This window comes from Neofelis nebulosa, chromosome 14 (assembly GCF_028018385.1).
Source record: "Neofelis nebulosa isolate mNeoNeb1 chromosome 14, mNeoNeb1.pri, whole genome shotgun sequence".
NCBI classification, from domain to species: Eukaryota; Metazoa; Chordata; class Mammalia; order Carnivora; family Felidae; genus Neofelis; species Neofelis nebulosa.
The window spans coordinates 9,046,966-9,072,965 of record NC_080795.1 but is presented as its reverse complement, the minus strand read 5'-3'; the positions used below and the strand labels follow the sequence as shown (position 1 = coordinate 9,072,965).

At 41.2% G+C, this 26,000-nt stretch overlaps 1 protein-coding gene across 1 annotated transcript in view; it reads left to right on the top strand.

Annotated features, from left to right (window-relative positions):
- BPNT2 (3'(2'), 5'-bisphosphate nucleotidase 2) overlaps positions 1-25,578 on the top strand; it is a 37,502-nt gene extending 11,924 nt beyond the window's left edge. Inside the window, exons 2-6 of the mRNA XM_058699631.1 lie at positions 5,536-5,698; positions 7,075-7,170; positions 17,864-18,025; positions 19,509-22,652; positions 25,444-25,578. Coding sequence (XP_058555614.1) covers positions 5,536-5,698; positions 7,075-7,170; positions 17,864-18,025; positions 19,509-19,780 — 693 coding nt within the window. The 3' untranslated portion in view covers positions 19,781-22,652; positions 25,444-25,578. The remainder of the gene's footprint in view (positions 1-5,535; positions 5,699-7,074; positions 7,171-17,863; positions 18,026-19,508; positions 22,653-25,443) is intronic.
- The last annotated feature ends 422 nt before the right edge of the window (positions 25,579-26,000 follow it).

Genomic DNA, 26,000 nt, shown 5'->3' with positions numbered 1-26,000 from the left:
GGGCTCGAACTCATGGACCGTGAGATCGTGACCTGGCTGAAGTCGGACGCTTAACCGACTGCGCCACCCAGGCGCCCCTAACAACTTTCTTTTAACATCAGAAAGGCAAGGATGCCCATGCTTAGCACTCCCATTCAGCATTGTACTGGAAGCCCTAGCCAGAGCAATTAGGTAAGTAAAAGACATAAAATGCATCCAAAGTAAAATTGTTTGCAGATGGCATGATATTATGAAAGAAAACTCTAATATATTGTTAGCAAAATATTGTTCAACTAATATTAATGTTTCAATAAAGTTGCAGGATACAAAGTCAACAAAAATCATTATTTCTTTTTCTATTAAATGTGTTATTTATTTTTCGAGACCACATGAGCAGGGGAGGGCAGGAGGGGGGGCACGGAGGATCCGAAGCTGGCTCTGACTGATAGCAGCGAGCCCAACGTGGGGCTCGAACTCATGAACCATGAGATCATGGCCGGAGCCGAAGTCTGACGCTCAGTGGACTAAGCCACCCAGGCGCCCCTGTATTATTTCTATATATTAGCAACAATGAACTATTTGAAAGAGGAATTAAGAAGACCATTCCATTTACAATAGCATCAAAAACAATAAAGTACCTAGGAGTAAGTTTAACCAAGGAGGTGAAAGACCTGTATACCAAAAACCGATGAAACTAATTGAAGACACAAATAAACAGAAAGGTATTGCGTGTCTTGGATTGGAAGAATTAGTATTGTTAAACTGCCCATACCGCTCAACGCAGTGTATACATTTAATGTAGCCCCTGTCAAAATCCCAATGGCATTTTTCAAAGAAATGGGATAAAATAATCCAAAATTCACGTAGAACCACAAACGACCCAAGTAGCTAAAGCAATTTTAAGCAAGAAGGACAAACCCGGAAGCATCCCATTTCCTGATTTCAAATTACAAAGCGATCGTAATCAAAACAGTGTGGTAGTGGCATAAAACGTACATGTAAACCAAAGGAATAGAATAGAGAAATAAATCCCCACATGTACATTTAACTCATCTTTGGCAAAGCGTCAAGAGCATACCGCTGGGAAAAGATAGCTTCCTCAATAAAGGTGCTGGGAAAGCTGGCTATCTATATGCAAAAGAATAAAAGTGGATGCCTGTCTTATACCACTCACTCATCAGAAACTAACTCAAAATGCATACAAGATTTCAGTGTAACACCTGAGATATAAAGCTCTTTGACACTGGTCTGAGCAATGATTTTTTAGAAAAGACACTAAAAGTACAGAAATCAAAAGCAAAAATAAACAAGGAAAATGACATCAAGTTTAAAAGCTGTGCACAGCAAAGGAAACAACTAAAGGAAAAGGCAACCTATGGAATGGCAGAAAATATTTGTAAACCATGTATTTTGATAAGGGTCTAAAGTCCAAAATCTATAAGGAACGCGTTCAACTCAATAGCAAGAGAATAAGTAATCCAGTTTAAAAATGGACAAAGGACCTGAATACATATTTCCCCAAGAAGACCTACAAGTTACTGTCAGTTATATGACAAGTTGTTCAACATCAGTAATCATCAGGGAAGTACACATCAAAACCACAATTGAAACGTTACCTCACCTGTTAGGGTGCCTATTATCAAATAGACCAGAGGTAAATGTTAGCAAGCATGTGGAGAAAATTCTGAGAGCCCTTTTATACCATTGGTGGGAATGTAAATTGGTATAGCCATTATGGAAATACTATGGAGGTTCCTCAAGAAATTAAAAATAGAACTACCATATGATCTAGCAATCCCACTTCTGGATATATATCTAAATGAAATTAGTATCTTGAGATGTTTGTACTCCTGTGTTCATTGTGGCAATAGTTACAATAGCCAAAATACAGAAATGATGGATAAGTACTGATGGATGGATCAGTATAGATACACACACACACACACGCACACACACACCGGAATGTTATTCTGCCATTAAAAAAAAATCCAAACAAATGTTGAGCTCCTAGAAACAGTGAGTAGAATGGTGATTGCCAGAGTCTAGGGAATGAGGGAAGAGAGGAGGTGTCGGTCTGAGGGTGTAAACTGGTGGTTATGACCACGATGAGTAGGTTCTGAGGTTCAAATATATAGGAAGATGACTGTGGTTAATAATACTGTATTTTAGATCTTAACTAGATCTTAGGCATTCTCACCACAAAACAACTGATAGATGCAGTAGTTAACTTGATTGTGGTAATCGTTTTACCACCTATCAAGCCATCACACTTCATATGTGTGTGTAGCTTTCTCAGTGAAGCTGCAGGGAAAAGCCGAATATGTCACCAGTGCCACAGTCGTAATTATTCTGGCGTTAAGGTAAGTCTTGATAACTGGTAAGGAAAGTCAGCCCACCATGATAATTTTCCTCCCCCGCCCCTGTCACCAAAACGCCTTGTTCTTTTTCCAAGAAGCGGTTTAAAAAAAAGAAGAAAGAAAAAAAAAATTATAGGGATTTTGATTGGAGTTTCATTACATCTATAGTTTACTGGTGGGAGAATTGACATCTTTGTCGTTTTTCAGTAATTAATGTTTTTTTCATACAGTTTAATTTTCTCTGTACTGTTTTTGCACATCTTGGGTAGATTTATTTCCAAATAATTTACTTCTTTTGTTAGTTGAAATGGCTTCCGTTTTTATGTTAAATCTGTTTTTTTTAATATCTGTCGCTAGTATCTGTTGCTGGTAAAAAATGCAAGTGATTGTTAAATACCGATCTTGTACCTAGAGACTTGGCTGTGAAAGTTCTGTTATCCTATAATTTATCTACAAGTTCTTTTGGATTTTCTCAGTAGTAAGTCATGAATTGCATGTTATGACTTCACTTCTTCCTTTCTATCCCTTTGCCTCTCTACGCTCGCCACCCTCCCTTAGCGTTCTGCAACGGCTAGGACGCCGTGCACGCTGTTTGCAGAGGTTATGATGGAGGGCAGCTTGATTCGGTGAGGTGCCGGCCGAGTCCTTCACCATCAGGTTTCCATTGCCACCCTTATCTCCGGCTCCTTCCTCCGGGCTCACTCTGCTCTGGCCGCACTTGCCTCCTTGCTCTGAAAATACCAGCACGCTCCCACCTCCCGCCTTTGCATTTGTCACTCCGTGGGCTGGAAGGATGTAACTTCAGATGCCTGGCGAGGCTCACTTCCTTTAAATCTTCACTCTAACACCGCCTTTGCCTTAGCTACCCTGTCTTCGAAAACAAACAACTTTATTGCAGCGTGATTTTACATATCAGTATCATTTGCCCATTGCAGATATCCAGTTCACTAGTTTTTACTAGATTTGCCGAGCTGTACAACCATTGTCATTAATCAGTGTTACGTTTTCATCACCCTACTAATATCCCTGTGCCCAATTACCACTCATCTGTGTTCCCACCCCTACCCCAGGCAACCACGGATCTACTGTCTCCATAGATTTGCATGTTACAGACATTTCACATTAAATGGAATCATCCAGTATGTGGTCTCTTATTTCTTATTTCACTTAACATAATGTTTTGGGGGTTCACCCTTGCTATAGTATGAATTGTATCTCATTTCTATTTATGGCTGAATAGCATCCCACTGTATGGATGTACCACCACTGTATGGATGTACCACATTTTGTTTATCCATTCATCAGTTGATGGACACTTGGTAGTTTGTAATTTTAGGCTAGTATGAAAAATCCCGGCCACCCTATCTTAAACAGTAACACTTCTGCTCTCCTACAACATGCTTCCGGTGCTTCTCTGCTATATTTTAGATCTCCTTGTTATCACTATTCAGCATATCACCTGTTTCACTCATTTGTGCATTGTTTGACTCCCTAGAATCTAAGGGGCACAGGGGCAGAGATTTTTGTCTCAAGTTGATCACTGTTGTACATTGGTTCTGGGAACTGCCTGGCATGTAGTAGGCAATCAGTAAAATTTGCTGAATCACTAAAGGGATAAGTGAATGGATGAATTGGATGTTTACACTATATTAAAAATATTTTTTTTTATTTAAGTGGCTCTATCTTTCTGTAATATTACAGTTTTTAACTTTCTCTGCGACAATTTGGGATAGTTCAGGCACTTTCCAGAGATTGCTGGTATTTGTAGGGTTTTTATTGTGTGTGACTGTTTACTTACGTAGTTGTCAGTGTTATCGTCACTCTGACACTGTGGTATGGGGTCTGGGCGTGCCATTACGTGCTCCACAAACACAGTGATCTGCTGTGGAAAGGGAGCTTGTCAGAAAGCACAGTACCCAAAAGCCTGCCTCGCTTCAGTCTTAATCCCTACTGGAAATTCACATTTTGGAGACATTTTTCTTGCATGTGGATGTTATGATTTGATAGAGGAAGTCTTCTGATAAGGTAGTACATGAATAAAGTTGACAGTCCGTTATTAACCCAATTCTTAAAATGCAGTCACTTCTTCAGTTTGCCTCGTTTAGGTGTGTCGTTATTTACAAAAGTAAATATAAATGTAATATATTAATTAATTTTAATTTTTTAAGCATTTGTTTATTTTTGAGAGAGAAAGAGAGACAGAGCGTGAGCAGGGGAAGGGCAGAGAGAGAGGGAGACACAGAATCCAAAGCAGGCTGCAGGCTCTGAGCTGTCAGCACAGAGCCAGATGCAGAGCTTGAACTCACCAACCTCGAGATAAAGGCCTGAGCCAAAGTCGGACGTTTAACCAACGGAGCCATCCAGGCGGCCCTGTAATACATTAATTTAAATCATTGTTTTAGAAAGCAGAGTATGTCTTAAGTATTCATTAAGAAGCTTACTGTTGAAAGCAGTGCTTCTCTACTCCCCTATACCTTTACGTTTTTATATAAGTCAGATTTATTTTATATTTTAATTTTGTGTCCTAGTAAATAAAAACAGAAAATTTGACTTTAGCATTTTATCCTGTGACTTACCTTTGGTATAGTGAAGAGAAGGCTCTTTTTTGTCTGTCTGGATTACTCATTTCAGCCTTGTTTATATTTTATAATATGCTAGCTTATTATCTGTTTTCATTATTTCCAGGTTTCTTTTTTCTATTGATCAAAGCTATATTTTAGATGATTACTTTTCTAGGACATTGTGACTCTTAGCATTCATGAATTATCTGTTCTAAAGCATATTTCTTTCAAGTCCATTGTCACTTTCCTCCTCCTTATAGTTACCGCGTTCAGTTCAGTGTTCCATGATATTGCCAATCTGTTTTCACGCTTTAGATCTGTTGTTTTTTATAAATATCATTAAGCTTTAAATAGCTTGTTTCTTTGATGATTAATTTCTCTATATTTCTCTATATTTGGATTCTCTGAGGCAGTAAACTAAACTTGAATATTAAGTTAAATAAATAGTACTTGAAGGCAAGATGTTGCTGGAATTTTTCATATTTTTCCGTTTTGTAACGAAATGCTTCAAAATAAACATACGGATTTACCGACTTCCAGTGGATGCGATTCGGTCTGAAAAGTTTCTCTCTCTCATGTCTTCTGAGGGGGTATTTCTTCTTTTTAAATGTTTTAGCTGTCATCTATTTTTGGTGCAGATAAATACTGAGGAACACGTAGATGCAGCTGATCAGGAGGTTATCATATGGGACCGTAAGATTCCTGAGGACATCCTGAAGGAAATCGCCACCCCTAAGGAGGTACCAGCAGAAAGCGTTACTGTCTGGATCGATCCACTGGATGCTACACAGGAATATACAGGTGACTTCACATGAAAATTCATTTCAGACTTCAGATTGCCATTATATATTGGACAATCAGAACAAAGACGGGTGGTATATACTTGGTGAGTAAATACTTTACCAGTTTGGCGCAAGCCTTTCCAATTAGGTTTTAAGACAGAGAGCTGGATTCATGCAGTGTGGTGTGAAACCTTTGGATGGACCCAGGTATTCTCAACCTTTTTCTCCCCCCAAAACCACTATGTTATGGCATACTGCTATTAGTGGTCGTGATTCACTATATCACTCACTGATCCTTCAGTGAAAGGATATTTTTATCAGTCGCAGCAACAAAATGGTTCCTGTTGGACACCTGTTTCTTGAGGTGTTTGTTTACATACTGAGTTATATATTGAGGTGTACATTATTCAGGTATTTATTTATGTAGCCAGAATATAATATTTACTCGTGATTTGAGGAATTGAGGGTTTATTGCATATACATTTATCTTCAGAATTCAACATAGTAAGTCGTAGGCATCCAGGGATAAGTAAGTAGCAACATGGAGAATTACTGCCCCACCGCATTTTCTTTTTTGTTTGTTTGTATTGTTACCTAGGCCTAGCTCAGATTTCATTTCTGTGGATCCTCTCTCTTGCCTTGTTTCTTACACTGAGATATCCAATGCTTGCTTTTTCTCTGCTCTGTTGGTATATATAGTAAAGGTAATTGCTTACCTATGTGCCCTCCTTCTAGATGATAAGTTCTTTGAATGTGGGGCCTTGTACTTTTTCATCTTTGTATTCTAGTCCTTAAGCACTGACCTTGATTGACCCATAATAGACACTCAGTAGGTAACTATTTGGAGAACAGGAGGAAGACAGAGGAAGGTGTCTAATAGCAACTGAAATTAGAAAATATTTTGCGGAAGTAGGTAGTAGAAATACAGAATATTGAGGGATTTTTTTAATAAAAACTTTTCCTAAACTGAGATTGGCCTGATTATATAATAGTGATAATAAATGTGAGCACCTCTCTTGTGCAGGGACTATTCGAAGTATTTAACTTGATTTTCAAATTTAAAACTAAAGTTTGGGGCGCCTGGGTGGCTCAGTCGGTTAAGCGTCCGACTTCGGCTCAGGTCACGATCTCACGGTCTGTGAGTTCGAGCCCCGCGTCAGGCTCTGTGCTGACAGCTCAGAGCCTGGAGCCTGTTTCAGATTCTGTGTCTCCCCCTCTCTCTGCCCCTCCCCTGTTCACACTCTGTCTCTCTCTGTCTCAAAATAAATAAACGTTAAAAAAAATTAAAAAAAAAAAAATTAAAAAAAAAAAACAACTAAAGTTTAAAATTACTTACTTTAATAATAACGTATGTTATCGGGGTTTTTTGTTTTCTGTGTTTTTTTTTTCTCCTAGAGGATCTTCGAAAGTATGTCACTACTATGGTGTGTGTGGCTGTGAACGGTAAACCTGTGCTAGGAGTAATACATAAGCCATTTTCTGAATACACAGGTAAGAGATACACTAGAGCTCTCAAGAGTTAACGTTACTAAATCATGTGTCTATTGTACTTACTGTCTTATCAGAATTGCAACTGTCGCTCAGTAATTATTGAGGTCAGTCCCCACCATACCTCACCCTTTCATTGGATACAGTGGGGATTTGGTGTTGGTAACGATAACACGTAATGAGGCAGAGCTTTCTAAACTCTCTTTAGAGGACAGAAACCGTGAATGACCCTGAGAGATGGAGAGTGTTGAGGAATCCAGTTGGGCACACGCTGTGTTCCTCTCTGTTTCTCTTGTGCTGTGGCTTGGGCTAAGGCCCAGGGCTCATATACATTGGATTCCATGTGGGTTCTGAGATCCACCACCCAGTGGCCTTAGCCAAATCTGTTGTCATGTCAGGAAACCGTGGTGGTTAAGGGCAATGGCGACCTGGCAACCTCGGCATCAAAAATGGATGGTGTCGTGGTGACAGTCTTACTAATCAGGCTAATCCTCGTGTAGCCCTGGACACCATTCAGAGCTCCATTGGACCCTTGGCCCTCCCACCGTCTTGATGTGGTCGTGTCTGTCAGCTTTGTGCAGAAGGCAGATCAGATCTGTGATGGTCACATTGGGAGTTGGGAGCGTGGAGGACCGTACCAAAGAGCTTTCTGTGCAGCTCGGGATGACCTCGCCCAGAGCCTTGCAAGTGCCAGTGGGCTGTGGCACATAATGGACACAGCCATTATGCTATGGTTTGCTAGAGAGACTAGCCACGGTCTTAGGAATAGCAGTGATAGCGTGGACTGTAGTTACAAGTCCAGAAAGACACCATGAGTTGTCATGATGTACAAGTTGAGGGTGACAGTTAGTGGTGTCAGCGGTATCCTTGACAGTCTGAAGGGACTCCTCATGCTTTGAATCGGTAGTTCCCATCAAGAGTCCTTTTGGCTCCACTCTGATGAGGTTCCTGATGGTGACAGTATCCATTTTGCCAGCGCCAGCATTGACCAAGTGTAGTGGGTCGAATAATGCCCCTTTCCAATTCATTTTCACTCCTGTGTTAGTTTTTTGTGGTTGCCATAAAAACAAAAACACAAAAACCCCACAAACTGTCTTTGAACAACAGATATATAGTCCAACACAGTTTTTGGAGGCTTGGAAGTTTAAAATCAGTGTTTTGGCAGAGAAATGCTCTTTCTGAAACTGTAAGGGAGAATTCTTCCATGTTTTTCTCTTAGTTTCTACTAGTTTGACAGCGGTCCATGGTGTTCCTTGGCTTCTGAACACATCACTGCAGTCTCTGCCTTCATCTTTTCACAGTATTCTGCCTGTGTATCCGTGGCCTGTGTATCTGTGTGGCTTCTCTTCTTACAAAGACACCATATTGGATTAAGAGTCCACCTCCCCGGGCATGACCTCATCTTAGCTGATTACATCCACAGTAACCCCATTTCCAATAAGGTCAGATTCTGCTATGCTGGGGATTAGGGCTTGAACATACCTTTTGGGGAACATAAACCCATTACATCAGAATCGTAGAATCTACCTTATGTGGAAGTCAGGTCTTCACAGGTGTAATTAAGGTATCAGGATGAGGTCATCCTGGATTAGGGTAGGCCCTTAAATCAGTGAGAGTGTCCTTATAAGAAACTGAGGTTACAGAGACACACGTGATAAGAGGATGGGATGGCGAAGGCACAGAGATGGTGGAAGCTAGGAGAGAGGCATGAAATGGATCCTCCCGTAGAATTTCCAGAAGGACTCAACCCTACCAGTATCTTGATTTTGACCATTGAGCCCTTCGGCCTGTGAGAAAATACGTTTCTTTCCTCGTAAGCCGCCATGTTTGTGGTGATTCGTGGCGACAGCCCATACAGCGCTGTCGCTTACTCTGGCCTTCTCCGCTGCATGTCGGTGGTGTGGCTGCCACTGCCTACAGAAGCTGGCTCTCTCTTGGGGCGCCTAGGTGGCTCCGTCGGTTGAGCGGCCGACTTCGGCTCAGGTCACGATCTCGCAGTCCGTGGGTTCGAGCCCCGCGTCGGGCTCTGTGCCGACAGCTCAGAGCCTGGAGCCTGCTTCCGATTCTGTGTCTCCCTCTCTCTCTGCCCCTCCCCCGTTCATGCTCTGTCTATTCTTGTTTCAAAAATAAATAAACGTTAAAAAAAAAGTAAAAAAAAAGCTGGCTCTCAAGTGGACAGAAATGGAGACAAGGTTAATTTTTGATGACTCTTAACATTTATTTGCTTTGCAGAATAACCTTGTGTCCCAAATTCCAGCTGCTCTGAGATAGGCTGAACATATACTTGAGTGTTGGCTCTGCGTTTCAAGACCACATCTGCTTTGTGGTGTTTGACTTTTTATCTTCTTTTCATAATTCAGATAGTTTTTACAGTTGACAGTTTGATGAGCTACAAAAGATTGAGGCCATTACTGCCGACAGGGTGCCTTAAAATAAATTATATAATTGCCTTATGGTTTGTGGATTGCTTTCACATATTTCCTTTAATCCTTACCGAGTAAATTAGGATACGGGTGGGCCGCTAATTTAGGCTTCTGTAACAAAATGCACCAAAATGCCAGAGGTTCAACAAAATAGTTGATTTCTGCCTTCTCTAACAGCGTGCATGCAGGCAGACCGGGCATGCAGGCTGCTCTCGTTTGCTGTTTTTGCTGTGCTCAGTTTTGCTGCCCGCTTCTGCATGACTGAGGATGGCCCCCTGCTTCTTTCACATTCCACCAGTGCAGAGGATCCAGAAGGGAGACGTGGAGGACATTGTCCACTCAGGGTTTGACCTATAAGTTGCACACATTGCTTCAGCTCACGTCCCATTGACCAAAATGTAGCTGAAACCAGCTGCAGGGGAGGCTAAGAAATGTAGTCTTTATTTTTGGTGGGCATCCAAGCATCCAGTTCAGGGATTCTGTCACTTCGGGGAAAGTAGGGCGAGTGGATATTGGAGCATAACTCAACTCAGCAGTATTGCTACACTTAGTATAACTCATGAGGGAAGGATACACTTACTACTGATACTCCCACTTACGGATGAGAAAATGGGACTCAGAGTTTGATATGTTCCTCAAGGCGGAGCAGTTAACCTGACAAATATTACGCAAATCGGTACATCACGCCATTTTCACAACTCCACGATTCCTAACATTTGGAGAGTGTTTAACCATTTGAAATACACCCAAGTTCTCTCATTTGAAGCTTGTGATAACTCTGTGACAAAGCAAAGTGTTGTTATTGCCATTTTTTATAGATGAGAAAAGACGTTGAGCAGCTCTTATGAAAGCCACATAGTTCAAAGTGTTACAGCAAGAGCTAACTACTCCTTATTAATATCTGATATTTGTTTAGTATTTTCACAGTTTATGAAATGTATTGACTTTCATTCCAAACTCAAAATACCCCTGGAAAGCGTATAAAAGATGAATTACGGTGACTTCCAATTTAAAAAAGAGAAAACAAACATATAAAGGCGATGTACAGGGCTTAAGTCTTTGAAGTCCTGTCTCAGTTTTTTTCTTTTACTTTTTTTTTTTTTTTTAATTGAAGTATAGTGGACTCCTCCTTTGACAGTGTTCCTCATTGCCTGACTGTATCAGTTAGGGTTGCATTTAGCTGCATACAAAATAAATCTGATTACAGTAGGTAAACAAGTAAAGGTTTTATTTTCCTCACGTAGTGAGATGGCCAAAGGGCAGGGTGCTTCAGTGGCTTTATGATCCTCTTAGGCACCTGACTTCTTGCTTCTTTTCTTAGAAGGTGGCTCTTTGTAGCCTCACGGAGATGGGTGCTTCCAGTTACAGTGGCTCTGTTCCAGGCTGGGAGAAAGAGGAAAGAAGAGGGAAGGCTGGGAGAAAGAGGAAAGAAGAGGGACGAAAGATCTCTTCCCAGATATTCTTTGTGTTAGGAAAGAGTAGCCTGAAGCCCCCTGCTTCTTCATCTCATTGGCCAGAGGTCACATGGCACCCTTAGCTGCAGACAGCCCGCTGCTCCAAAGAGAGTAAAAATCGTCATACAGGAAACGCAGAGAAAGTTGATACAGGATAGGCAAATAGATTCACATTCTTGGAGCCCTGATTTCCACATCTGTTCATTTTAGGGGTAGGGGAGAATAAGAATAATAAAATGCCCATGAAAAAAAAAACTTTATTCTGTAAGAACATGTATCCTCTCCCCCTATGGTCTTACCTCCTTTAAAATAAAAAAGCCAGAAGTTTCTAACTTAGGAACAAGTTGTGTTCCAAAAATGTTCCTGTAAGTTACGATAAACTGCCCTGTTCTTCTGTGAGGCAGCTGACTTGCCCTGTATGCTGGAACACACGGTGCCTGCTAGTGAGCGGACATTCCAGAAGAATCGATATGTCCTTAATTAGGTGCGGGTTGACCTGCTATTCCTGGATTGAAGCTTTGTTTGGCTTGTGTCCTCTTTTTGGACTGTTATTTTCAGATCCAGCCTGTGTATTGATGTTGGCAGAGTACCAACTGTCAAGTATGAAATGTTTACCAGAATTTAGCTACACTTGACTCTAATGGGAGCTAGATAGTATTGTTATTTGCAGTAGTCAGAGCCAAACTGATCCAAATCCTTATCATACTTAGCTAGAAGTAATTCATTGCCTTTGAAATTCTTAGAAGCAACAGATACTTGAATAGTATTTGAACAGAGTAATGTATAAATGTGTAAGTGTAGTGTATCCACGCAGGGGAAATTTGTAGCTGTTAGAAAGAAGTTACAATGTCTGAGGTCTGTGTTAGCAAAATACCAACCACTTTTTATCTCCCACTGGGCTTTTTTCTTTTTCTTTTCTTTTCTTTTCTTTTCTTTTCTTTTCTTTTCTTTTCTTTTCTTTTCTTTCTTTCTTTTAGCATATCTTACAGATAGAATGAGTCCATTCTTTTAGCTGCTATTTTACCTTTTCATGATTACCTCTTCACCAACAATCATTTATTTAAGCACCTACGGAATTTTTAAAGTGCTTGAAATAATTTGTCTTTGTAAGTGTTATAAGAGAATGTATTGAGATTATGTAACATGAAGTATATTTTTAAAATATTAAATTAGTAATTCTTACCAAAATTGTTCTGATACTATCAACAAGAGATACTGTCTTTATTCTCTTAGACAATACTGACCTCTAGAGATGTAGCACTGTAAATTCACTTCTTAGTAGAACCATGGTTTTTGATCATTTCTAAAAAGAATTTAGAGAATTTTTTTGTTTTTTCTTCTTTCTCGTTTTTTAACTTTTATGAATAATTTCAAACAAGCATAAATTGTACTGAATTTCCACATGCTCTTTCCTCTGGATTTAACAGTTGAACATTTTTATGTTTGCTTCCTTTTTTTTTTTTTTCATGTGCTTTAAAGAAAATTACAAGGATCATGACATTTTATCCCTATATACTTCACTGTGCATCTCTAAAAAGGACATGTTTCTATATAACAGTTCTGTTAATATAACATTGAAATTAGCATTTATTCCCTAATTGATCCAATACTCCTGTTTTCCCTGGTTGTTTCTTTTTATTTTATTTTATTTTATTTTATTTTATTTCATTTTATTTCATTTCATTTCATTTCATTTCATTTCATTTCATTTCATTTTATTTCATTTTATTTATTGTGAGAGAGAGAGAGAGAGTAAGAGTGTGTGCATGAGTAAGGGAGGTGCAGAGAGAGAGAGAGAGAGAGAGAGAGAGAGAGAATCCCAAGCAAGGTCCACACGGTCAGCACGGAGCCCTCTTTGGGGCTCGAACTCACCAGACTGTGAGATCATAACCTGGGCTGAAAACAAGAGTCGGATGCTTAACCAACTGAGCCACCAAGGCACCCCTTCCCTCAATTGTTACTAAAGTGGATTTCACAACGGGTTACTTCAAACCAAGATCCAGTCTCATGACATGCATTTTTTTGTTGCTCTGTTAAGTTCTCTTAATCTAGAACAACCTCTAGTCCTGTTCTTCCCTGTGACATTACTTGTTGAGATCAAATTACTTGTTACATAATGTCCTGCTCTTTGGATTTCTCTGATTATTTGCTCGGGGTGTCCTTTAACTTGTTTATTTTTCATATTCTTTGTCTTCTAAAGTGCAAATTAGATCCGAAGCCTTGACTGGCTTAAGGTTAGCATTTTTGTCAATACGTTGTAGATACTCATCATGTACTTCCTGCTGCATCATTTTACATGATGTATCCTATCTTGTCTCATTACTAGTGATGCTAAGATGTTTAAAGTGGTCATGACTAGATCTGCTATAAATTATTTTTATTCTCTGGCTACCAGCAGGTAGTCTGGAGAAATACTTTGGCACCGTTTGAGATCAGGATTCCGTTAAGCCTTTCACAAAATAGTTTTAAGATCTATTAAAGCTGTGGGCCACCTGGGTGGCTCAGTTGGTTAAATGTCCAGCTTCAGCTCAGGTCATGATGTCACAGCTCATGAGTTCGAGCCCCATGTCAGGCTCTGTGCTGACAGCTCAGAGCTTGCTTCAGATTCTGTCTCTCTCTCTCTCTCTCTCTCTCTCTCTCTCTCTCTCTCTGCCCCTCCCCTGCTCACATCTCTGTCTGTCTCTCTCAAATATAAATAAACATTTTTAAAAAAAGATCTGTTAAAGATGTAAAAGGGAATTTTCTGATTCTGTGTGTTTTTTCAAAAAAACTGTTTTCAAAACTGAAATTCGTGTGTAGAGCAATTTCATCAACTGGAATTGTTTTTTTTTTTTTAATTTTTTTTTCAACGTTTATTTATTTTGGGGACAGAGAGAGACAGAGCATGAACGGGGGAGGGACAGAGAGAGAGGGAGACACAGAATCGGAAGCAAGCTCCAGGCTCTGAGCCATCAGCCCAGAGCCCGACGCGGGGCTCGAACTCACGGACCGTGAGATTGAGACCTGGCTGAAGTCGGACGCTTAACCGACTGCGCCACCCAGGCGCCCCTCAACTGGAATTGTTGATCCTGAAATGTAGTTCCTACTAGAAAGACAAAATACATAGTTAACTTTTTTTTCTTTACCAATTTCTGAGTAAGGACTTCGGGTAAAAACAACCTCCAGCGGAAACAGATGTTATTTTTTCCAGGAAGAGCAGGATTTTTCCTTTATTTTTTTAATATCCTTGACATCTCATGGATTTTTATGTATTCAGTGTGATTCAACCTACAGTTATTATTTTTAAGTTAAATTTGTTCTTTTTGTTGCCTACTCTTTATTAAAATACCTTTGTATACAACTTTTTTGTTTAAATGCCATTCATTATGTAGTCCTTAGGTATCGTCCGTTGGGTCTCCCCTATGAGCAACAAAGAAATTAGCTTCCTTTAGCCTCCTTGACTACCATTGTATTTTAGTCAGTCGTAGCTTTTTCGACCTGTGTCTTTCTGCTCTTCAGCTCTTTAGATTTACATGGTATCCTTTGACTCTAACCATTCAACTGTGATTGGTTTACACACTTTGATTCTTACACACAAATCATTTACACGCTTTGATTCTTCCGAATCCTTTATTCCTGTCTTTGGTTTCCTCTTAAATCCCCAGTTAAATTTATTCAGTGCTGACCAACAGTGCTTTTGCTGAGTGTTCTTCAGTCCTCCTTCAGTTGGCTAAAGCTCATCCTCTAATGGATTACTTCAGAAGAGCTAGCACATAGCTGTCCTTCCTATTATCTGAGTTCTTAACGTGTTAAAAGCTCTTCCTGTAGCCTTGATACATGAAAGACTCAGCTACTTCCAAACTCTTTGGTTTAGCCCTCTATCCTTGGGTGCTCTAGCAAATTTCCATACACTTGAGGGCTTACAACAACAGAAATTTATTTTCTCGCAGTTTTGGGGCCAGAAGTCTGATACCAAGTCGTTACCAGTGCCGTGCTCCCTCTTGAAGACTTCCCTTGCCTCTTCTAGCTTCTGATGGCACGAGACATCCCTTGGTGCCCTGGTTTGTAGACCCATCACTCCATGCCTCCTCCTTCCCATTCTCTCAGTCTGTGTTTTGTGTGTCCTGTTTTTGTAAGGACACCAGTCATTGAATTTAGGGCCTACTCTAATCCAGTGTGACCTTGACTTGAATTACATCTGCAAAGACCCTGTATCCAAATGAGGTCACATTCAAAGGTTCGTAGCAGGCATGAATTTTAGTAGGACACTGTCTTAACCCCCGCTGCACTCTTTTCTCTTGGTTACTGGTAGAAAATATTGAACTGATTAATATCCGTGTGGGTGCATGTTGAATCCCATTGGCAGCGAAGCCGATAATCCGATTTTCTTTCCTTTGTAAGGAGCTTGGTATTTTTGCCTGGAGTGCCAAGGAACTTTATCTTGGAAGTCTAATAATAGAACTCTAGATGTCAGATACAGAGTTGGCTTTCTGGGCAGATGTCTACACAGTGTGTCTCTCTGTGTGGACATTTCGGTCCTCTTTTCTTTCAGGCACGATCTTTTGGACTGTAATTTTACAATGGGTTCTATCTCATGGCTCCTGGTTCCCTTTTTCAGAGACCTGCTAATATGTATATACTGACTCTTCTTCCGCTGACGTCTGTGTGTCGCCTTCCCTCTGGTCCCTTTAATCAGTTTTCTCGTTTTCGTTTATCCTTTGCCGTCCTCCTTGCCTGCTCTGATTTGGGGCCACGCTGTTGCCCTTCCGTATATCCCACCATCTAGGGCTGTCTTCAGCCATCTTGTGTTTCTGTTGTTGTTGTTGTCGTTTTCAATTTCTTCCCCACGTTACGCGAGGGCCCATTTCGTTTCACTACGTTCCTACTTCTCTACCTGTCCTCAGTTGTTTCCTTGTTCCATGGTGTTCTTTTGGGTTTTTTTGTTGCCTCTTTATTTATTTCTTTCTTTCTTTTTTTTTTCTTTCTTTCTTTCTTTCTTTCTTTCTTTCTTTCTTTCTTTCTTTCTCTTTCTTTCTTTCTTTCTTTCTTTCTTTCTTTCTTTCTTTCTTTCTTTCTTTCTTTTTCTCTAGAATATTGTGTTACCGTTTTATTCTGCGTGATCTATGAGCATTTTCAAGTAGCCTGGAACGTTTCGACTTTCATTCGTTGTGTTCTTCTTTTGGTTTCAGCGGACTTTGCAGTAGTCCGCGTTTCTCATTCCCATTTGGGCCGTGGCACTGCCGTTGCGGAGTTGTGGGAAGGTGTTTGGGTGGTTCTCAGCCCAGGAGCTTTCTTCTCCGTTAGGTGAGGAAGACATTATCTTGGTTAGCAGGCATCTTGTTTTGTTTCTACCCTTCTGCTTTCTTATTTCAGGAGGGCCCTTATCTCCAACTCCTCCTTTTCTTTAGTTCTGTTTGCAGTCTCCCATCTTTGTCTCTCGTGGAGACACTCATGGAGACACGTCCCGATAGGTGTTGTGTGCCCTCAGGACTTCACTTGGGCTCTGTGTCTTCTCCTGGCCTCCTCTTGTCGCTGCTCTCTTGCCACATTTCAGGCCCGCTTTCAGAAGTTCTCATCTCAGATGGGACCTTTTCCCTCTGGGGAGAAATCCCGGCTGCTGTTCTCTGACTTCTCCCACCACCAAGAGTCCTCCAACCTCTTGGCATGTCCGGAGCTCCTGTCACAGTCCCCACCCTGGGATCAGCCGCGGCACTCATTCTGCTGACCTTCAGTGTTTACTTCTCTTCTTTCTCTGAAGTTTGCGTTTGTGACCAGTCTCCGTCTTCTACTGATTCCTTAGCTGTTGATGAAGGGTGTTCGTATTTGGCCTCCTTGTCTCTGTGTGTGGTTTTTAGAAAGAAGTGTGACGGGAGTCCAAGAGCCTGCCACCATCTTTGGGGAACTCAGAAACCCGGACTCCGCTCACTTTTTTGATGTTTTCCTGCAGCCGGGAGTAAGTGGTAATGCAGCTGCTGTTGTCCGGACAGCATGCAGCCATGGCGGACTGTTTTTCCCCATGGTGAGTGACTGCTAGAGCACCAAGCTAATGGGGATGATTCTGAGTAAGTCCGTTCTCTTGTATAGCTTGGTAGTCACTGAGGAAAACTTGCAAGCCAAGAAAAACATTTCAAGCCATCTCGAGGGTCTCCTCACCTTCTTACAAGTTCCTGTTCTATTTTGAAATCTAGAGCATTTTTTTACGCTCTCCGACAAAGCAGATACGTAACCCTAACTCCCCCCTTGAGCTGCCTTATGTTTATAAAGCTCCCTTAGGAGATGGGTCCAATATGCGAATAATTGAAACTATGAATGTATCAGAAATAGAGGTAGTATAGGAGCAAAACCTGTTTTAAGTTGTTAATTATCCAGGGTAACAAGTTTTGCTGCTTATGTCCTAGGTGGTCACAGGCGGGGTTCCCCAGGAGCCAGACTTTTGACGTGGAGATGAGCACGCAGGATGTTTCCTGAAGAGTGATTTGTGTAGGGGAGGGGAAGACGCTGGCCGAGCTACAGGGAGATTGGGGTGTAATCCCAGTGAGCACTCAGCAGCTCACAAGGAGCTCTGGAACCTGGGCGTCGTTAAGTCGAGTCTTAAGTAGCCACTGTCTCTGGTTGGGCAGGATTACACGGCCGTTTTTAACTTGGTCTTCATATTTGCCTATTAGTGTAAAAAAAATACTAAATATTACTCTGGTTCTCAGAAAAAAAATATTTCCGTTTTGGAAAAAAAATACAAGCAGTTCTGTGTAAAAGGATATTTTTCCAGTCAACCCTTTGTACGTTGAGTTTTAGTTTCAGAAAGCTTCAGTGCTGTTAATGGGTATTATATTTGCTTTTCAGCTTGGGCCATGGTAGATGGCGGGTCCAACGTGAAAGCCCGCACTTCCTACAACGAGAGGACCCCGAGGATCGTTGTGTCACGCTCCCATTCAGGAATGGTCAAGCAGGTTGCTCTTCAGACTTTTGGAAACCAGACCGCCATTATCCCAGCTGGTGGTGCCGGTATGTTCCTACCCCCCTTGTGGCGCCGGTGCCCCGCGTCCCCGGCACGGTCAGGGCTTCCGTCAGGAGGAAGGTTCGCTTGTCCTGTGCTCGGGAAGAAAAGGGAGGATAGAGCGCGTGCTCTCCCGACGGGCTTGGTCTCCTACTTGGTAATGTCTGGGGTGGGATCTCAGTCACACGTGCCTTCGTATGAGCCACGGCGTCAACAGTAGCGGCACGTCTCAGCCCGGTGGCTCCCGCTCCTCGAACACTGAGGCGGCGTCTTCACGTCAGTGGCGTAAGTCATCGCGCTGGGCGCCTCGCTGCAGGAGTATCTGTGAGAAGAGGGGAGATCCAGCACGTTCCGATGCTTCGTGTGGCAGAACGATGCCAGGCGTCATCACGAGGGTCCCTAGAGTGGCTGATCCGCGGGTCGCTTTCGACACCTCTGAACTCTTCAGCCTTCGTGTCCGGGGCGAGCCCGAGTCTAGTGGCCACCCAGCTCGTCGCACGTTCTCTACCGTTTTATTACCTGAGTTACTGATCCGGGGTCGGCTTACTCTCCCTGAAAGGCCAGCTATAAATGTTTAAGGCTTTACGAGCCACATATGGACCCTCTTGGATGTGTGGGTTTCTGGCACCCTTTAAAAATCCAGAAAACCATTCGTGGCCTTAGGGTTCTACAAAACCGGCACATGGCCTGGATGTGGCTCATAGGCCGTTTGCCTCCCCTTGTTTTGAGTGCCATCGAATAGGACAGAAGTGTTTTCACTCCAGTGAGTAACACGTTGTGGTCAGAAACGTGTGTTTGAAGACCTTTTCACCACGGTAATAAAGGAAAAAGTAATGCTGATTAACTTTTAAGCCCAGTAATTTTAATTTAGCGATTACATATAGGTACCTTACTTAATATGACTTCATTGTTTTCTTATAAGCTCTCTGTTAGGCTGGTTAGGAAAGGTAAGGTTCAGAATACCTGGTGGGAATGGGATAAACCAGATCCTGGACCTGGTTTCATCTGTGTGTTTTATTATATTATTTTTTTTTAAAACTTTGCCTCATTACAATAAGGGCTTCAGATTGTAGTGCTCGGTCTCTCAAATCCAGTGCTCGTGGGTATTTAGATGGATTTAGCTTCAGTGTAGTATTCCGTAGGAAATGAGACATAGTGTATGTATCATTCCATAGAAAACAACCACAAAGTAGATTTAAATTTAAAAGATTATAGACGTGTGTTTGGTTACACTTAAGAATAGCTTCGTAAGTTATTTTGCAGTATATTTTCCGCTCATTTGGGTTTAATGTCTGGCTGTTATTTGAAAAAAATAAATAAATAAAAAGAACAAAACTATTTTTAGATAATTTTAGACTTAGCCCCTGCAAACACAGTCAAGAGAACTCCTTCACGTCCTGTGCCGTTACTTTTAACAATGTACTCTTAAACAGGAAGCTACTCTCTTTAAATCTTGGAAATAGTAACTTAAATTCTGTGTTCATCTTTTAGGTTATAAAGTGTTAGCACTCTTGGACGTACCCGATAAGAGTCAAGAAAAAGCTGATCTGTATATCCATGTGACATACATCAAAAAATGGGATATATGTGCTGGCAACGCCATCTTAAAAGCCCTTGGGGGGCATATGACTACCCTGAGCGGTGAAGAAATCAGTTACACTGGGTCCGACGGCATTGAAGGAGGGCTCCTTGCCAGCATCAGAATGAACCACCAAGCCCTGGTCAGAAAACTGCCAGATCTAGAGAAGACAGGACATAAATAAGCAAAGCTGGTTACAGGTCACAGCTCTTCCCAAGTTGAACGGTCCGCCGAAACGCTGGGGGCTTCAAAGCATCGGTGCAGACTATGCATGGTTAAGGCCATCCTGAACTTTCTAAAGTATTTATGAAGCATCAGAGACTTATTTTCCCTGTAATAGGATGGAAGATCAGGGAAAATGGGTTGCTTCGTGTCTCGAGTATTGTCTTTATTTTTGAGACGATTTTCGTACAGTTGTCATACACAAGGCGCATATATATATATATGTATATATATATATTTGTGAATTAAAATCTACAGCTGGGTACATTGTTCCGAGTCACCATTTTCACACAACATCACGAACCTTCACTGTTTGTTTGTACTTTCATATAGAATTGGGCTGAAGAAAGGATTGATTTTGTGTAGATTTAATAATTACTTTACAATTGTATCTCATTGAAAATAAAGTTATTGGGGGTTTTTACCCCTAACGCAGATAGAAAGCACAAGCAGCCACGCATTCGTTAATATGCAACAAATGCTCTGTTTATCTGTTGCTGAGTATTTCTTAAGGATTAAAATAGAAAAAGCTGAAATTGTTTTCATTCTTTGAAATGTTAATAACAGGTTCACCAGCTAGTCGAGAATAGAGCCGTTTGATGGCTGAGTTGTGATTGTAGTTTCCGTGTGTGTGTGTTTTGTTCTGCTCCGTTTTCTTCTGATGCAGAGCGGTGTATTTGTACCCCTGGGTTCAACGTTTCTGCCATCGTCCTACTGATTTTCGTTTGCTCTGTGGACGGTGCGTGGTTCCATCCTTTCCCTCCTGACCAACATTTAGTTTTAACTCATAAGGTCTGGATTAAGGTTTCAGGGTCAGCACTAGGATTTTGGTGCATTTTCTCGTCAGGGATAAATGATGCACTATAAGAATATAAATGACTCTATTAATTGACTTATTTGACAGTTACATGGCTTAAGCTAGCTTTCGTTATTTTAAAAAACTTTGTTTTAGTACTTTTTAAACAATTTGCCAGGTTTGAATGTAGAGATTCTCTCCTTACCAAGAATGATTTCTGGTTGCTTTTACCGTTAATAAACGCACCTAACCTAACTAAATTCTCCAGGTAGTAACTTTCAAGATACTTTGAAGTTTCCATTCAGATTAAAATAATGATGGTTAATGTTACTTTTTGATTAATTTTTTAAAATTCGGTGTGTGGAATCTGGTTGGAAGAAAGGCGGTTGAGTCTTCACTGAGTCACTATAATTCGCCCCTTACTTTGTGAACTGTCTTTCCTGGGGATGCCGGATTTCTCTCAGTGTGAGATCTGGAAACTCTGTGTAAACAAATACCGTTATTTCATGTGACTTCGTATTTTGTAACATTCTGATAAAGGGGGCGGGATGGCTTATTTTGTTTTCTTTGAAACAGCTTTCCATTTATTTTCCTATCTTGGAGGTGAAATTGACCAAAGAATGGACATCCTCACCTGGTGGCACGTGCATACAACTTTAGGTCTGCGTTTTACACGGTCTCCAAAGCCCTTTACTTCCTCATTAGGGACTTGAATCCGGTAGGATGCACGTGTTTCTCCTCAATATCCAGCAGCTGGTCACCAGTCTGGGAGTGGAGTGGGCCTCAATAGGTGGGATTTTGTTCAACGAAAATTCAGGCAACGTTTTGGTAGTCGGGACACTTGGTATTTAAACAGGACTTAGGGATTCAGAACAGGAAATCGGAGAGCTCACCTTCCTACTTGGCAATGAAATGAGAACACTTTTTCTCAGGAGGGATGGCAGAGGCTTGTATTTCCAGAGTCGTGGTAGAAGCAGTTAATTACAATGTGTCAAATATGGGGAAACAGGACTGGCATGCTAGGAACTGGTGTCTGATTGGGAGTTGTTGGTTGTTTTTGTTCTGTTTTGTTGTTTTCAGCAATAGACGGAGACTTTCTAACTTCATGGAAATGAAACCAGTTCATATTAGCAAGCACGACTGCTTTGGTTTTATTTTTAATTGCATTAATCTGCACGTAGATAATGACTTGCGAAGGGCTTGTGTGCAAAAATTAAGATATTGGCTGGCAGTTAAATGCATTATTTATATAATTTATTGGGTAGAGGCTAACTACTAATGGTTTTTAGGTGCTTTCATAGAGAGTTCCGTTTTGAAATTTTGCTTTTGTTTCCAAAAGTCAGTCTACATTACAGAACTAATAGAAGTACAAAGAACAGTGTTTATATTTATTTATGTGAGACATTGTGTCAGAACATACCAGTGAAACACCATGAATAAGTAAGGCATGTAATATCTCCCAGAATTACAGAAATAAAATCACTTCTGAAATGTAGCACAATAATTAGAGTTTAACTTTTAGTGACCCTGAACCTCCCTGACTCCTGGCCTTCCCTTTCCTTTATCTTTACCCTCACTGAGAGCACAGTGTTCCCTTAAAATTTGAGTTTCACCCATCACACTTAGTAAAAACAGGGACGCCAGTAACCTCAGTACTTATCGGCCGTCCCCTTCCTCTGCCCTTGGTCTTTACCCTGTTCTCGATGCCCTCAGCCCCTTAATGTTCTTCGCTCTCTGCCCCTCTTTCCTGACCAGCACTCTTCCCCAACGCTCAACCCCGAATTCTCTCATAGACCTACTTTTCTCCAGGTTGGCTGCTGAGATCTCCCGGTAGAACGGAGACGCTAGGTCAGTCCCCAGCCAGGGAGACGAAGCCTTGTCAGAGTTCTGGTTGACCGTTACTTTTCAGAGACGTCTCAAAAAGCAAGGGAAGATCACCTTCAAAACCACAAAGATCCGCCCTGTCAAGGCTAATCCGGTGCTTCTGTCTATACGGAGCATTTCCTTCACAGAACCGAAAATGCAGTCAATACGAGAAGTAGGTATATAGGCCTGCTTAAGAAAACTTGCTTTTCCTGCTCGTTTTCACACTTCTGTCCCTATTTCAGCGGAGATTACCGAGAGCCTACGAGACGGATCATTTCTGTCCGGTGTTCAGTTGCCGGGCAAAATGCTTTCCCCCAATTTTAGTGGTTTTTCTTGATTTTAAATCCACATTCAAGTGAATTATTTATGGCTGTATGATGAAGCTGAGAAGTGCTTTGGTTGATGTGGTTGAAGCAACAATTGTGCAAATTCCGGTTGCGGGGTGTGCCCTTGGAATATTGTGCAAATTGGGTCAGAAGAAGTGGGGGAGGGGCGGCGGCTAAGAAGAGAGTCCGGAAGAAGAACAAGCGTCCAGGGGAGGGGAGGGGAGGGGAGGGAGGCCGCAAACCTCTGCCCCCAGAGATGGGGAGCTCTGCCCTGGTCTCAGATGCTCAGAAACTCGATCTTACTCGGGCTTGGAAGGTGAGAACTCTCTCTGATAGCCCAGCATAAGTAGAGAGAGCTGGGGTGCCACTATGCCCTGTTCCCCAGAAAAGAAAAACATCCAGCTTGCCTCTCCTTGGTAACACCTTGAAAATGACCTTATGGAGACAATCTTTGGCAGGTTAAAAATAGAAACCGCTTGGATCATTCTAGCTGTAGCTGTTTGCGTTGGCTAGGTGTTGACTGGTCCTGGATAGAAATGGCGATTTTGCGTTTTTGATCCGGGTTGAATTTAAGACGCATTATTTTCAGTATATGCCTACAAAACGTCTGTCTTGTAACTGTTGTGTAAAATAAACCTATTCTACGGTTTCATTTTTATCCTAAAAAAAAAGTTGTGCCTTAACAATAGGGCATTGTATGTTAATAAGGGAAAACAAAATCTTTTTTTAATAGATGGGGAAAATAGGAACTTTTTGCCATTAAAATTTAAGTTCTTTTAGCATTTTTAATATTACAGTTGGGGAAAATTCATTAAAGTTAAATACAATTGATATAAAATTATTTTTGCATAATCTAGCATTTACAACTGAAGTGCGTTTTTATAAGAACTGGCATCTTGATGTATATAGGTCTGAAATGATACTTCATCCTTTGGTTTTTTCATTTGAATCGATACAAGACCAGGGTAAGGTACGTTTTGGTTTTTATTTGACTTTTAAATCATTTCAGCGTGCTACTGTATCTGTTCTGCTAGTCCTCTGAGTTGCTTTGGTTCCTAAAGATTAGCTATTTGTTCGTGGTACCATATCAATAATTTATTGATGCTAAAAAAAAAAAAAATATACTGTGTGTCACGTGACTTAAACCAGAACAGTTCCTGGATTGAAGGGGGGAGGATGGGGGGGGGGGGCTTCCGATTAGCAGTTACTAAGAGGACAAGAATTGAACTTTGTACTTCAAAAGAAGGTTTTGGCTTTATGAGGTGCTGTTTATGTGAGTTGTTTATTTTCATTTTATCAAAACCTGGCAGGTGTTAGCATTCCAATTTACTGTTGGTTTCTTTTTTAAAAAATTTATTTTTAAAGTTGGATGGTGAATTAATTCTGTGGGAAAATGAGGTTTATAAGTAGTTTGTTGTTTTTTTTTTTTTTGAGATAATACAAGCCAAACTTTTAGAAGTTAAAGCTGATGAAGAATATTAAAATGTTACATATTGTGTTTGTACATGTTCCCTAAAGTATTATAATTAAGGTAATTTGTGTGAATCACAAAAGCAGAAACTTTGATGTTTGATTAGTAGTATGTTGTGTTAGAATTCCTCTTGGAGTATGTTCTATGCGTAGTAAGTTATTATTCAGAAGGGACGTGCTCATCCTGTATTTTTTAAAATAGGAAATACAGCATGCCAAAGTCCTTATTAGGTCGGTTTACCTACGGGGACTTCCATCTCTGTCCCCAAATTCTCTCTCGTCATCATTTATGCTGAATTGAGGAGGCAACGTTTGAGGACTTTAATAATCACGTGTAAAATATGGACTTCTATTTCCGTGTAACATGACGTCTTCCATTGGCAGGAACAAAAGCTAGTCGTAGAGTCTAACAAGAGAGACCCTGTTCTGCCATGATGAACTGTGGTGCTCCTGATGGATTTTTCCCCCCATTTGATGATGTTACTTAAGCTACTAGAGGTGTATACACACGGGGTTGAGTTTACGCTAAACTATGAAATGGTGTTTCCTGTTCATGTCCCTGCCTCTTCAAACTTTGCTTTTTTAATTGACTTGACTTCTGTGGATCTCTTCCTTGTAATAGGCTAACGCCGATGAGAAGGATTAAACTAAACATGCCCCTTCCCTTCGAATACCCCTTCCCTTTTGACACGTTTAAACCTAAAGGGGAGCTAGTTCATTTGCTGTTGCCGAGACCTGCCTAGACCCCAGAGTTTTCTTTACTTGGCATGCTGTATCCTGCCTCACCCACACCACCAAATTTCAGGGGGGTCCCGATTTTAATCTCTACTGAGAAGCAAACTCTCCTCCCTCCATGGCTTTAGAGCAGTTATTTTGTACCTCACCTGTAGCACTCATGGTTCTATGTGCTGTTGTAAACTTCTTATGGACAGGGATTATGTCTTGGTGATTTTTGTATTTCCACCTCAGCCCCAGCAGCTAGCCCAGTGTCTTGAACAAATTAGGTGCTTAATGTATGTTGAACTGAACTGAATAAAGGGTTACTACTGGCATAAGCATTTCTCATGCCTCAGTTGTGTAAGCTGCTTGTTTTGTTAACTGCAAATATTTATGATTATCACCCTACGCACTAAATTAGTTTTAATAGTTTTGCTTTCTTTCCTTCAGATGCTACCCCATGGACGTTTACCTCTAGAAAATGTGATTGCTTCCAACGAAATGACTATCCCAAACTCTCTGCCCCTGGACATACGTTGCCAAACTGAAATTTGAATTTTCTGAATAAATTGGTCATGTCTGGAAGAGATGGTGTGCTGCACCTGCTTTTTTCCTCTCTTTCTGTTTTTAAACTAGGGTAACACACATCCACAGGTTTACCGTTCTAACCATCTGTAAGTGCACAATTCAGTGTCATTAAATACATTCACAACATTGTACAACCTCCACCGCCATGCTTTTGAGGAAGCCGTTCATCATCCCAAGCAGAAACTACCCATTGAGCCACTCCCCATGCCCCCTTCCCCTCAGCCCCTGGAACCGTCTGTCCTGCTTTTTCTATGAGTGCATCTGCTTTTGAACGCTTAATTTTCCGGGATTCTCGGTCTTCTCACACCGGGTACAGAAAAGGCGTCTGCGTGAAAAGGGACGTACAAGGCAAACATAGCCATAACGGAAGTGTAACTTGCATTCTCCGATAGATGTGTTTAAGGTGGAGGGAGGATAGA